This window comes from Sceloporus undulatus, chromosome 1 (genome assembly GCF_019175285.1).
Source record: "Sceloporus undulatus isolate JIND9_A2432 ecotype Alabama chromosome 1, SceUnd_v1.1, whole genome shotgun sequence".
In the NCBI taxonomy this organism is placed as follows: Eukaryota; Metazoa; Chordata; class Lepidosauria; order Squamata; family Phrynosomatidae; genus Sceloporus; species Sceloporus undulatus.
The window spans coordinates 315,256,635-315,270,642 of NC_056522.1; the positions used below are offsets into that span (position 1 = coordinate 315,256,635).

General features: G+C 45.3%; 1 protein-coding gene across 1 annotated transcript in view; it reads left to right on the forward strand.

Moving 5' to 3' along the window:
• Positions 1 to 5,269: 5,269 nt before the first annotated feature.
• Positions 5,270 to 14,008, forward strand: part of TTC9 (tetratricopeptide repeat domain 9) — a 57,824-nt gene continuing 49,085 nt past the window's right edge. Inside the window, exon 1 of the mRNA XM_042444970.1 lies at positions 5,270 to 5,723. Coding sequence (XP_042300904.1) covers positions 5,363 to 5,723 — 361 coding nt within the window. The 5' untranslated portion in view covers positions 5,270 to 5,362. The remainder of the gene's footprint in view (positions 5,724 to 14,008) is intronic.

Sequence of the window (14,008 nt, forward strand, 5' to 3'; positions counted from 1 at the left end):
AACAAATCGATTAAAAATGGACCCGCTCCAGCCGACCAAAGGGCAAATTTAAACCAATTCCAGTCCACATTTGGTTCACACGTGCGTGGAATCGATTTATCTAAAAAGATGTGGCTTAAATGGGTCAAGCGCATGGCTGCCCCTCTCCGAATTGCTTTAGCGATTCAGTTCAAGTGCGAACCAGGGTCATTAAAACCAGTTCAAACCGATTTGCGATCCAGTTTAAACAGTAGTGGGAATGAGGCCCATGACTGCAATTACTCCTCCATCAAGGAGTTCATGGCTGCAAGCCTGCAAGACCTGAGCAGCGGAGGAGAGAGGAGCTTGCGGGTGCCTCAACCATGAGTTCAAGGCAATGGATAACAGCAATGCTAGGAATTTGGAGACCGAAGGAAGATTTAATGGAGAAAGGGGCACAATTCCTGTTTGGGGGAACATTCCCCCATTGCTACAGCCCTGGTCCCAGTCCAAGGAGCCTTTGCCAACCATTTGCTGCACCCATTATCAGCAACCATAATCCCGCATGGTGTGGCAACTAGACCACGATGGGTAGCACTGGGACTGTGCCACTTTCCCCCTTTGCACCTTGCATTCTCCATTTATTTGTACACTCCCTTCCTCCTGTCCTCCTCCTTTTGTATAAACTCACGGCTGGCTTGGCCCTAAAACAAATGTCTTCTTTGAATGATTCCTCCCTCCTCTCTGCTCTCCAGGCCTTGTTCCTACTCCTTAAATAGAAGAGTCAGCAGCATATTGCAAGAGACTATAATTAAAAAAAATAATGAGTGAAGGAGGTATAAAACTTTTGGGGAAATGTGGTTTTTCTGGAGCATTTGTGCAGGGCTGCCAAGGGTCCCTCAAGGGCCATTGGTAAGGAAAGAGGCAGTCTCAGCTGGACCAAGGAAACCTGGCTCTCCTCTATTCCTTCCCCAAATTTGGCCTCCTCTGTGCTTAAATATTACTGATAGATTATCTTAATTTTTAAAGAAAAAACACTGAGCAAAGGCAAGCCAGCATTTCCCGTCTCCCCAATATTTCTCTTGCAAAGAAGAGATGGTTTTTCCCGTCTTCCCAGCATTTCTCTTGCAATATTTCTCTTGCAAAGAAGAAATGGTTTCCCCCTATCTCCCCAATATTTCTCTTGCAAAGAAGAGATATTTTCCCCATCTCCCCAGCATTTCTCTTGCAATATTTCTCTTGCAAATGCGCAGAGTTGAGGTGCATCTGTTGCGCTTTGGCACTCTATTCCAGCCAGTGTCTGGAAGCCAGGAACTGCCAGAAAATTGTCCAGCGTTGCAGAAATACTGTACTTTCCTAGCTCTTGTTGATGCCAGGCAGGCCAACCTTTCAGATGCTGAGGCATTAGTACCCTCTGCTGGTAAAACATTTTAATTACCGTATAAATGTGGGACTAGGACTGGGAAGATCCTAAAGTGTGAAGACATAACTCTGAGTGCTAAAGGGGGGATCGTCCAAGTCGCTGCATTCCCCATCGCCATGTTTGGATGCAAGAACTGGACAGCAAAGAAAGTGGATAGGAAGAAAATAAACTCATTTGGGATGTGGTGCTGGAGAAGAGGATCCCATGGATGGCCCAAAAGGAGGGCAGATGGAGATGGCGAGGCTTCCCAGCCCTAACATCGTTGCAGCTAAATTTGGGTCCAGAAAAATGGAGGTTTGAGGAAATGGTCCTCAGAAGTTCTCTTTGAAGAACCTGAAGCCAAACTGTTTTCAGTGAGCCTTGATGACTTTGGCCAGAGCCGGAGAGCCGCAGAAGAAGACATGGACCTTCCCTTTCTTCTCTCCGGCCAGTTTCTGGAAAAGTTGGGGAGAAAAACCACAACAGCAACCCAGATGCAACACCTTTTTCCAGCCTTCTCCCTAAGAGCAGGAGGCAACAATAATATAAAAAGGCCAATGTGATTTTAGGCTGCATCAATAGAGGTATAGTGTCTAGATCAAGGGACGTAATAGTGCCACTCTATTCTGCTTTGGTCAGGTCTCACCTGGAATAATGCTGTGTCCAGTTCTGGGCACCACAATTCAAAAAGGACATTGAGAAACTGGAGCCATGTGTCCAAAGGAGGGCAATTAAAATGGTGAAGGGTTTGGAAACCATAAAGCCCTATCCAGAAAGACTTAGGGAACTGGGTATATTTAGCCTGGAGAAGAGAAGGTTAAGAGCCTTTGGGGGACCCACCTTGTTCCAATCTGGGCGTCCCGGCTGGGTCCTTGTCTGGAGGCCAGTGATGGAGTCCTTCTTCTCCTTTTCCGCAAGCAAGTCCAGGGCCATTTGCAAGCCGATGGCCTTCATGTCGTTCTTGCTGAGGGTCGAAGTCATGTAGAGGTGCAGCTCCAGGAAGCGGTCTTGGTATCCGAAAAAAAGAGAACATATCAGGGCAGCTGTAGGGATATTTGGCATTTTTGCTTGCAGGGTGCAACAGACTAGCCATACAAGGGTTTAGGGAAACAACCATAGGAACATTTTGTGAGATCTGTAGCTCATGCACACCCAGTCCAGATTTTAGGCAAGAGAACGAAGACATGGAACTATTTTGAACATCTGGGGGGGGGACCCTTTTGGCAAATGTTATGAACCAAATTTGATAAATTGTTTCAGATTCACAGGGATCCTTTTACCAGTTTAGAGGAACTGCTAATTTTGAAAGGTAAGTAATTTTCCTCTCCAGTATGAAATAAGCCCATCAGACTAATACTAGGTCTGCATCACTGTCCTGCTTTCAGAAAGGTTCTTATTTTGATAATGATGATGATGAATTATTCAATATGTAGTCCAGCCTTCCTCACTAGAACTCAGAGTGGCTAAGAGCTCAGGGCTGCTTCAATGGCAAATACATGACTGGCAAATATATTTTCAATATGATAAATGCTTAAAATGCAGGGCACAGTTCACCATACATCTGTAGGTTCACTGAAATGAACAGGATAAATACAGTCATTTTAATGGAGACTGCAGGATGAAGTTTATTGAGTGATATACCCACAATATAGAGTTGCTAAATTATATCATTTTCCAGTTTAACCTGATGCAGAATTTTGCCATGGTCAGCATAGGTACATTTGCATTACTCTGTTACACTCCAAATGGGGAAATCAGCATAATACTCCATGCCCACTGCATATCTTTTAATGTCAGCACAATTCAGGGGGAAGCAGTCCAATGAAACAGCCATGTGGGGTAGTGATGTGCAGCCCTGGTCCTCTTCAAATTTCAGCTCTCGAACTCTAATGCAGCACACATGTATCAAGGTGGAAACACAGCAAATGTTGACCCAGGCATTAAGCAAGTCTGTTGACCCAGGTATTAGGCAAGTGTTGGTGTTACTAAGGAAGTGAGTTTAGGAATACAGTACATGGTTTCTTGGGGCTGAGGAGAGGCTTGTAGTTACACTCTGAAGTAGGAATCTCAGCAGAAATTACCCACTGTGGCAGGCATTATTCTAGTGTGCAGCTGGACATATTTTGCCCAGGAGGAGAACAAAATGTGCAGCAAGAAATTGGCTTTTATGCGGTTGGCAATATGAGCTTTAATCAGAAACAAGGTTGTTTCTTAACATGAATAGAAAAAGATAAGGAAACAGATAATTAAAAAGACTATATTACTTTTCAGTCTTTATAACCTTAGATTAATAGTATATGTTTTGGATCAAGTGTAAGATTGCTCTGTCTGAGACTAAGGAAGATACATTTAGCTGTCCTTGATCCATCTGTTTTCATCATCAACTGCAGCTGCAGGATTCTGTGTCAGCTTGAAAATCCTGGTAAAGATTTGGCAATTACTTTCATCATCATTTCTGACTTATGTTGACTCTAAGATGAACCTATTATAAGCCTTTCTTGTCAGGACTTATTCACAGATTTATCACTGCCTTCATCTGAGGCTGAGAAGATGTGACTAGCCCAGTAATTTTCTGCAAATGAGATGAGATTCAAACCCTGGCCTCCAGAGTCCTAGTCCAGTAGCAAAACCACTACACCACACTGGCTCCATCACTGTATTTGTTGTTCTGTGCCTTCAAGTTGACTCCAACTTATGGCAACCCTAAGATGAACCTATCATGGGGTTTTCTTGGCAGGTTTCTTCAGAGGGGGTTTGCCATTGCCATCCTCTGGGGCTGTGACATGGCCGAAGCTGGATTTGAACCCTGGCTTCCAGATTCTTTCAACACTTAAAAACTACTATACCGATTTGATCAATTCCAATTTGGTCCACAATGCCATCACACCTCAAGGATGTACCTCTGTATCATCAGTGAATGTCTTCCTGAGGCTACCTCTGCCACTTTCTAGTACGAACTGCATGGTGACACACGGCACCTGGATGACTGGACAAAAGCCAAGTGTCTCCTTCATATGGGCCCTCCGGCTTTTTGCACAGTTGAGGGAAAATCTGAGAAGCCTGGCATTGTGGAGCTTTGGGCCAAAGGGGAGCCAGCGCAGTGGAGTGGCTTGAATGTTGGGACTATGACTCTGGAGGCCTGGTTAGAAGGGAGGGGGGTATTTATACTGTATGGATTTATTAGAATTGTATTGGATTTTAATATTGTATTGTATTGTGATTGTAAGCTGCCTCTATCCTATGGGAAGAGGTGGGATATAAATATAAATTATTATTATTATTATTATGACTATTATTATTATTATAATGGCCTAAATCGGGGGGGGGGCAATCCAGACCCCAAAGGCCCACCCTCTTCTCCCAACTTGGCCAGGCACCACAAAATGTAGGCTGTGCTTTAAAAAAAAAAAAAAAAGGAGGACATTCTCAAATCAAATACTCCTCTAAATATAAATTCATGCTTCACAGTCCTGCTCAAAATGGAGGACGTTTTGGACCTCCTCCTGGACAAAAGGTTGAAAGGGAGGACAGGTCCTGGAAAAGGAGGACCAAGTCTAGTCACCCTGAGCTAAAAACACTCCTATAAATACAAGCCCATGCTGCTTGGTCCTACTCAAAATGGAGGGCCTTTTGGAACCCCCTCTGGACAGGAAGGCTGAAATGGAGGACGTGTCCTGGGAAAGGAGGACCCAGCCTGGCCCCGCTGAGCTGCCAACCCTGTGCAGAGGAGCCCCAAGCCTTGCTTCTGAGTGCTGCTCAGGCAGAATGGAGGGCCTGGGGGATCCCTCCTGGTCCTGGGGGGAGGCTGGGGCTGGGGCGGGAGGGGCTCCAGTCAGAGGAGGAGGAGAGAGAGAGAGAGGCGGGGGCTGGGCCACCTTGCCCTCCTCCTCCTTCTCTGCCAGTGGCAGCAGCAGCAGCAGCAGCAGTGCGAAGAGGAGAAGACGAGGCGCCCTTGCTGTCTGTCTGTCTGTCTGTCTGTGTGGCGCTGGCGCTGGCGCTGGCATGGAGGGTCCGAGGGAGGCGCCGGGGCCCGGGCCCTCCTCCTCCTGCTGCTGCCGCCGGCCCCCCTCTGCCTCTGCCCCTGCCTCTGCCTCGGGCCCCCCTTCTGGCCCGGAGCCCCCGGAGCTGCTCCGCCGGGCGCTGGAGTTCAAGAGCCAAGGGGCGCAGTGCTACAAGGAGAAGAAATTCCGCGAAGCCATCGGCAAGTACCACCGGGCGCTTCTGGAGATGAAGGGGCTGCTCCTGGCCCCCGACCAGGAGGAAGAGGAGGAGGAAGGCCAGCCCGGACCCCGAGCCCGCCTCAGCCAGGCCCAGAGGCAGCTCCTGGAGAGCACCGAGGTCGACTGCTACAACAGCCTGGCAGGTCAGGGCAGGGCAGGGCAGGGCAGGAGGGGGCCCTGGCCCCTTGGGGAAGAGGGGCATTCCTTGCCCAGAGGGGCACAGGGGAGCATGCCTGGCTAGTATAGGGAGACATTGAAGCACGCTTGCCTATGGGGAATGTTGGGGAATACTTGCCCATAGGGAGACCCTGGAGCATGCTTTCCCACAGGGGTATAGGGAGAATATTGGTCTCTAGGGATAGGCTGAAGCATACTTGCCCATAGGGAGACATTGGGGAGTACTTGCTCAGAGGGGGATATGGGGCATTACTTGCCTATAGGGAAACATGGGGAACATCGCCAGTGTTTTCCTGTGGGCAAGTATTCTCCAGTGATTCTCTGTGAACAAGGATGCTTCCCTCTGGGTAAGGACTGTCATTTGGTTTAGTATGTCCCAGAGAGGGACCCCCTTCCCTTCCCTTGCCAGGGGGGCTTTCCAGGCATGGAAGCTCTGGCCAAGCTTGCCCCCCTTGCCCCCCACTGGCCAAATCCACTCCGCCTTGAGGCCCCGGACCTGCCCTCTCCCAGCGCCTTGGGGCCGGGTTCCAAGGGCCAGTCCAAGGCCTCCTCCTCCTCCTCCTCCTCCTCCTCCTCCTCCGGGTCCTTGAGCCAAGAAGGGTGGCCTTCTCACCACTTTCCAAGGAAAAGGTGAAAGCCTCTCAGGAAGGAGAGTAGCCCCTGGCTTTCCCGGGGAGTCTGCTCCACTCTCCCAACAGCAGCCAGGAAGGAGGTTCTTCCTACTAGGTTGCATCCACACTGCAGAAATAACCCAATTTGGCACCACTTGTAGTGCCACCACAAACTGCAGTTCCCAGAATTCCCTAGCCTTGAGCCACGGCAGTTGAAGTGGTGCTAAACAGGATTATTTCTGCAGTGTGGACGCTTCCCTAATGTTTCTAAAGGGCAGAAAGAAGGGCAGAGGTGCCCTGTTTTTCGCCAAGATGGGACTGGAATCCTGATTCTAATGAACTGTAGTGATTTGCTGGCCATTTCAGTAGGTAGAAATGTTGCAGTTGTTGTGTGTAACTTAGAGTCATTTGGACTTATCATGGAGTTTTCTTGGCAAGGTTTGTTCAGAGGAGGCTTCCCTTGTCTTCCCCAGAGGCTGAGAGAGTATGACTCTCCCAAGGTCATGCAGGGTTTCCTGGCCAAGTGGGGAATCCAATCTTGGTCCCCTAGTCCAACACTCAAACCACTACGCCAGGTTGTAGAAATACTCCAAGGTTATGTCTGGAGATTTCTCCCAGACAGACAAGTGCAGCAGCAGCTACACTCTCTTTACTCCCAGAGATCTACCTTCCATGTCATCTGGCTTAGTATTATCTGGACCTATTGCAATGGCCCCATTTATGTTGTACCTCAGTGATTTCCTTTTGTTAAAAGGACAGTAAATATATTAACCAATGATGGACATGGATGTCAAGTCTCTGTCTCCAAAGAGTTTGCAGTCTAAACAAAAGCAACAGAGGAAATCACAGTGGGCCCAAAAAATAAGAGGAGAACACACAGAGATAGCAACACACACACATCTTGTGGCCCCATAGAGGCTGACAGATTTCGCCAAGCATAACCTTGCATGGACAGAGCAGAACGTATCCAATCTGTGAGTTGGTGTCCTTAGTCAGCCAATGGATAGTCAGATATCAACTGACAATATCAATTCTTGCATTTGGTAAAGTGGGCCACAGTCCACAAAACCGTGATGGCTTGTCTTGAAAATGCTGGGAGGGTCTAGTGTTGTTTTCATCATGACACTTAGACTCCCCCCAGGGTTTGTCACTAATGGAAAATATGCAGTCCCTGTGGCACCACAAACGCATTTACACACATGGGAGTTGCACAGAAGAGGAGAAATGCCATTAGGGACTGGGAGTTACTTTCCTCCAAGTAACCTCAGAGGAGCATCAATGGTGACATCAACAGAAGGTGCAAAGTAGTTGTGGCAGCATCTCCTGCTTCCCTAGATTAAAGTTGCACACTGTGTGTGCGTGCGCCTTCATGTTGCCTGTTAACTTGTGATGATCTCATCAATTTCATGGGTTTTCTTAGGCAAGAAATACTTGGTTTCCCACTGTCTTCCTCTGAACCATAGCCCACAGCACCTGGTATTCCTTGTTGGTCCCCCACCCAAGTACTAACCAAGCCTCACCTGCTTAGGCTTAATTTCTGTAGGGGTGGGTAAAGGCAGGAGGGTTTTTTTTTTTTGGAGAAGGACAGGAATTGGAAAGAAACTCCATTATAGGTGTGGATGGGTGGGTTGAAATATTCCCATGATGATATTAAGGAAGAAGGGGAAAAGGAAGAGTGGGTTCAGTGTTCCTCGTATTTGCCTCAGAGCATAAAACAATAATAAGCATGGTCATCCTGTCTAGCAGTATTCTTGTCGTTCAAGCTCATTAGGATGAATAAAACACAACGGCCATAATCCATAAGGCATTAGGACAGACAATATATCTGGTTATTGGTGTCTTTCAAGAGGGATGTAAATAGGAACGTGTCATTCTGGGTGGCAGCTAATGGGATGGTGGCACCCTTTGCTTCTCCAAAGATTACAGTTCACACACTGTTTTCCAAGGTTATGCTGCTCTCCCCTCAACACCTGCCCACGCTTTCAATCCTCCAAGCTGATGCAGCAACCGTTTTCCTCTGCCTGTTTCCTGCAATTGTTTCACCACAACTTTAGTTCTGTGGTTTATCAGGAGAGATCTTATAGGAGCGAGTTGTCTGTTCCAGGTTCAGTGGCTGCCAAAAGCTGCTCGCGTCAACAGAATGTGTTTTGTTTTGGTTTTGTATTGTACATACACTTACAAGCAAGGTGGATGGGGGGCTTCAGTAGGAAGAGACGGCCAAGCCTGGAAGGGTGAGAAGAACAACCAATTAAATGTTAATGTTGTTCAAAGCAAACAATAATCTGGCAACATATGATGAAGAGTCTTGTGAAATTTAAAAACTCTCCAAAGTTTCCACAAGCATCACTCCCTGTTTTGCTTGTCGTCACCCTGAGTAGATTGCTAGTAGGACAATACAGTGGTTATTAAACAGTCATAAAGGGAGCTTTGAGTGAGTCTCTCTGTCTTTTTTCCTCCATTTCTCTGTGCCTCTCTGCTTGATTTGAAAAGATACTACCTTGTTGTTGTTGTGTGCCTTCTGACTTACAGCAACTGTAAGGTGAACCTATCATGGGGTTTTCTTAGTAAGATTTGTTCAGAAGGAGTTTTGCCTTTGCCTTCCTCTGAGGCTGAGAGAGTGTGACTTGCCCAAGGTCGCTCAGCAGGTTTCCATGGTTGAACACTTGTTTTCAGATTCATAGTCCAACACTCAAGCTACTACTACCTTATAGAGTTGTTGTTTGGATTACTGAGATAATACAAGCAAAGCATTTTGAATGCTCAGTAAAATTGCTGTATCAAAAAAATCACCCATCTGATGCAATGCCTTCCATTGTGTTTTGAATCACAATTCCCATCAACCACAGCCAATGTAGGCAGTAGTCAGGGGTAATGAGAATTGTAACCCCAAACACCTGAAGGGCACCACTTTGAGGAAGGCTGGAATGGATGCTCTTATATCCTTTCCCCATCATTTCAGTGCATTTGACATTGTCATCTATTTCAGTACATTTACCAAGGGAAGGCAAAATGGTGTAGAGGGGCATATACTGAATGATGGCACTTCACATTTCTCTTGCTCTAGTCTTTGCATGAAATGTAGGTCTGAGAGAAAGCTTTCCCCAAAAGGGAAAAACTCAACTCTATTGTGTATGCCTCTCTCTCTTTCTGAATCTCTCTAAATCTCTGTGTCTCTCTGTGGAAGATAGTGCAGTGAGGAAAGAATTACTTAAGCAACAGCACATGCAAGTTTCTTTTCCTTGTTCTGCCTCTTTGTCAGGTTTTTAATTACTTATTTAATTAGAAATAATCTATGAATATACAAGAATCATAAAGGACATTAGTATACAGAAGTGCAGAAAAGAAAACTCCATAGAAATGACAGCAGTTGCTGTGAGTTTAGTCCATCCATGGAGTAATTGTGCTGAAACCAACAGAACAATGACTGATTTAAATCCAATTGAACATGTTGCTCTCAATATGCCCACCTCTGGATCCAAGTATGTCTATTTTAAGATTCAGTTTTCTGTTTAAACCTCTCCTTCCAGCCAATCCTTCCTTCCTTTTGTGCTTCTTAACTGGTTACTAGAAATATGAGATATCTATATATGACATAGGAGACCATATGTGCACAGGAGTGTGTATTTGTGTGTGTGAGAGAGAGAAGCAGGGAGGAGGGAGGGAGGGAGAATGGATGGGTCATGTAAATGTGTGGATTTTAAAAAAATATATAAGCTGCAAACACCACCAGCTTCAAACTATCTACTGCAGGTATACATACTTCCTGGCCATTTTCTCCTAAGACAATGTGACCTTCAGTGGGGTGGAGAGAGGTTCCCCAATACTGAAGTAAGGCATAACATTATAATAAACTGTGGTAGTGCATCTCATGTCTGATCTGATCTGAGGGACTAGCAATTGCACTGTCCCCCACTCCATGTTTGCTAAGGACCAATAACATATTTGTGCCCATTCACTACAGCAATTTCTTTCTTTCCCGGAAACTTGCAGTGATTGCCAGCCAGTAGGTTTTCCATGAACCGCCAGTTTAAGTAGCACTGACCTATGGTACCACAAAACAATATGTTGTTAAAATGACCACATCTCACTTTTGAGTAGTGCTAATGCCAGTGTTATGGTCCACTCTTCCAAGCCATGAGGACAGAGGCACAGCTCAGAAAGTCTATCAGGTAGAATGTATCCTACCCTGCGAGAAAAAGACAACACAATGTTTTGTGAACCACTTCCCTCATGCAGCAACCTGGTTTGCTCTGCCTGTGCCCATTCTTCCTTCCCAACTTTTTTGTGACATGCAGGCCAGGGCACCCCTCTGACATGGTAGAGAAGGAGCAGGGCACACCTTCTCTTGTGGGTTTTTTTCCCCTCTTGCCCAGAAAAACTCCAAAAGAAAGCAGAATTTCTCACAGAAAAGCATGTCCAATTCTCCCAAGCCAAAGAGTTGCACTTGTGGAGATGTGAGAAAGCAAAGAAGCAGTGATGCTTTTGCATCTTGCTGGTCTGCTATTTGCTAGGGAATGCCTTCAAGTCGGGTCCAACCCAGGTATGCTTCACACATAGATACATCATTTGATGCTCCTTTTCTTATTGTTGATCTCATGAGCCATCTCTTTCTGGAATACATTATGTCCTAGTGTTGTCGGATGATGTGGTATTTTGGTCAGCAGTGGTTCTATCATGTGCCTAAGTGATCTCTTAATCTTTCAGTCAAGCAGTGATAAACATACAACATGAAACTCTCCTTACCTTGTAAGAATGAAAATGGTTTGACTTGCTTCAATCAAAGAGCATCCAAAACCAGCATTTAGCCTCTCTTAAGAACACAACAAATATTTGATTAATCAAATATACACTATTTCCCCTCTAACATAACATTTGAAGAGAACATTTCAAATGGCATGGATCATTTTCTCCCCTGCTGCTCAATCTTGCATATCTATATGTTCCAGCACCAGTCTTCTTATCAAAGTGTAATTCTGTCTATTTCAGGAAAAATAAAAGAAGCAAGCTCTGTTCTCACAGATTTATTTCAATTTCCCATTACACTTCATGCTTATAAGGTACCTTGTAGATCACCAGTGCTATAACATTAATAATTCAGTCAGGATTGAAGTGCTCCCTGGTTTTGAAAAATAGATGTACAGTATTGCTAACTGGAAATATTTGCACAACCATCAGTCTTGAGGTGCCAGTTAAATGAATTAAGGAGGGTAAGATGTTTGAAAGACTCAGAGAGCTATCTGGTAGCCACCAAGGTTTTTTGGATGGCAGTCATGGTCTCTGCTCAGTGTGTTTGGGACTGTTTTGCATCACAATATTAGCCCTTATTGTATATGGAGATATTTCCTCATCGTTCCCTTTCTGGATTTTACTATCATAAGGGCAAAATGCATTTCTTGCATTTTCCCTTGATGTCCTTTGCATCTTGGGGTAGTTGTGCTGATGCACAATGTAGTCATTTACCCGCATTGCAAGCTTTTGTGTGCAAGCCAAGCAGAACAGGTTTTGTGTGTTTTTCAATAATACACATCACATTCTAGTACTTACCACTGTGTAGCAGATACATAGGCTTATGTGGACATACATGATTTCCTGAATGTCTGGATGCTTTTCAAGTCATGTGATGTCCTGACTTGGCCTGTTGTTTGCCATGACCTGCTCTATCCTCTCCATGGGTTTTCCTTTTTCTTCTCTGTTCCCCTATTTCTGTGCCATGGCACAACTTTCTACATCTATTGGTCATGACACCTCAGAGTGCAGTGGTACCAAGCTTCCCCTCTGCTTAGCTCAACATCCCCATCTTACCTTGCAATGTCAGCGTAACACAATTAATCATAACAACAAGCTGGCACTATAGTTGTGACACACTGTGTGTATACTACATACTGTACATGCCAGTAATCTGTTTATTAGATTCAGCCTCTGACAGGACAGCATAATTAACCTTAGAAGGAAGGACAAATCAGTGGAATGTTGATGATATACAGTAAAGCTAAAGGGACTAAATTAGCATCCATCAAAGCAACCTGGCATAATTTTTCTTTTGTAGGTCAAACCAACAATATTTGCCTCATGTGCTGTGGACTCTCTAGGCATGGATGTAACCCATCAGCCCCTTTTAATACTTGTGTGGCCATCTGGGTTACAAGGCTTGTTGCCAGCTGCCTTGGAGCCTGTCATCAGGCAGAAGAGCTGGACAGAAATAGTTGTGTGGTAAATAAAGAGAGTCAGTGTGGGGTAATGGTTTGATCATTGGACTATGTCTATAGGTTTGGAATTCACACACAGCCACAGAAACCCACTGGGTGACCTTGGGCATGTCACATTCTCTCAGCCTCAGAGGAAGTCAAAGGCACACCCCTTCTGAACAAACTTTGCCAAGAAAATCCTATGTGCCTTAGGATCGCCATAAGTCAGAAACAATTTGAAGGCACAAAACAACAAATATTACAAAAGAAATGGTACCACACTGACCTAAACATAACAGCAGCTCTCTGTGGTAATGTCTCTAGGTGCTTTAAGAAAAGGCATCACATATTGGAATGGAGGGTGCAGCATCAAACAAGCAAACATGCCTCCACCTTATTTCTAGTTCCAATGTCCATTTTAGTCTGACAGCTTTATAAAGATGGTGTCTGGGAGAAGAGAGATGAGAGAAAGACTTAAGAAGCTAATGCTTAAAGCACTGGAAGGGGAAGTAATGGCCTGGGGCTGGATGTCTGCCATCATCATTTCTTTTTCCTCAGTAACACTGCAGTTCTATGCTTTCTTAAGGCTTCCATTGGTGCCAACAGTAACTTATACTCCCTGTTGCTGTGAGCCTTCAAGTAATTTCCACCCAAAGGTAAACTTTCCTGAGGTTTTCTTGGCAAGATTTGTTCAGAGGGCGTTTGCCGTTGCCTTCCTCTGAGGCAGAGAGAGTGTGACTTGCTCAGGGTCACCCAATGGATTTTCTTGGCTCAGTGGTGATTTGGACCCTGGTCTCCAAGGCTGTAGCCTAATGCTCAAATCACTACACCACAATGGCTCCATTGTCCCGCTTGGTTGTTCCTTTTTGGCAATGCGGTGTGATGGTGATTACACTTTTGGGCAGAGCTTACTAAAGTTCTAATAATCTTTCAGTGGGCATTCTGGCTGGAAAATACTGGGGTTTATAATCCAAGAATATAACTCCCCCCCATGGAGGCCAGCATGGTATTATGGTTTGAGAGTTAGCCTAGGACACTGAGGGACCTGAGGTCCAATCCCTACCAGGGTTCAAATCTCTACTTAGCCATAGAAATTCACTAGGTGACCTTAGGCAAGTCACACTCTCTATGCCCCAGAGGAAGGCAATTTACCATGAACAAATATTGCCAAGAAAACCCCATGATAAGTTAACTTTAGATTCACCATAAATGAGAAACGACATGAAGGCAAATTACAACAATAGTGCTCTGAATTTATGGCATAGGGCTTGGACAAGTAGTCCTGCCTTCTTGCTACTGTCCAATGACTACTATCATACAGAAAGAAGATCCAAGATCCTATGTTCCCATGAAGGCATTGGTATACTGATGGAGAACATAGGACTGACAGAGATCTCGATTCAAAGTAAGTTATAGATTTTCTTTTCAGAACGAGCATTTTCTCTTAACCTCAGT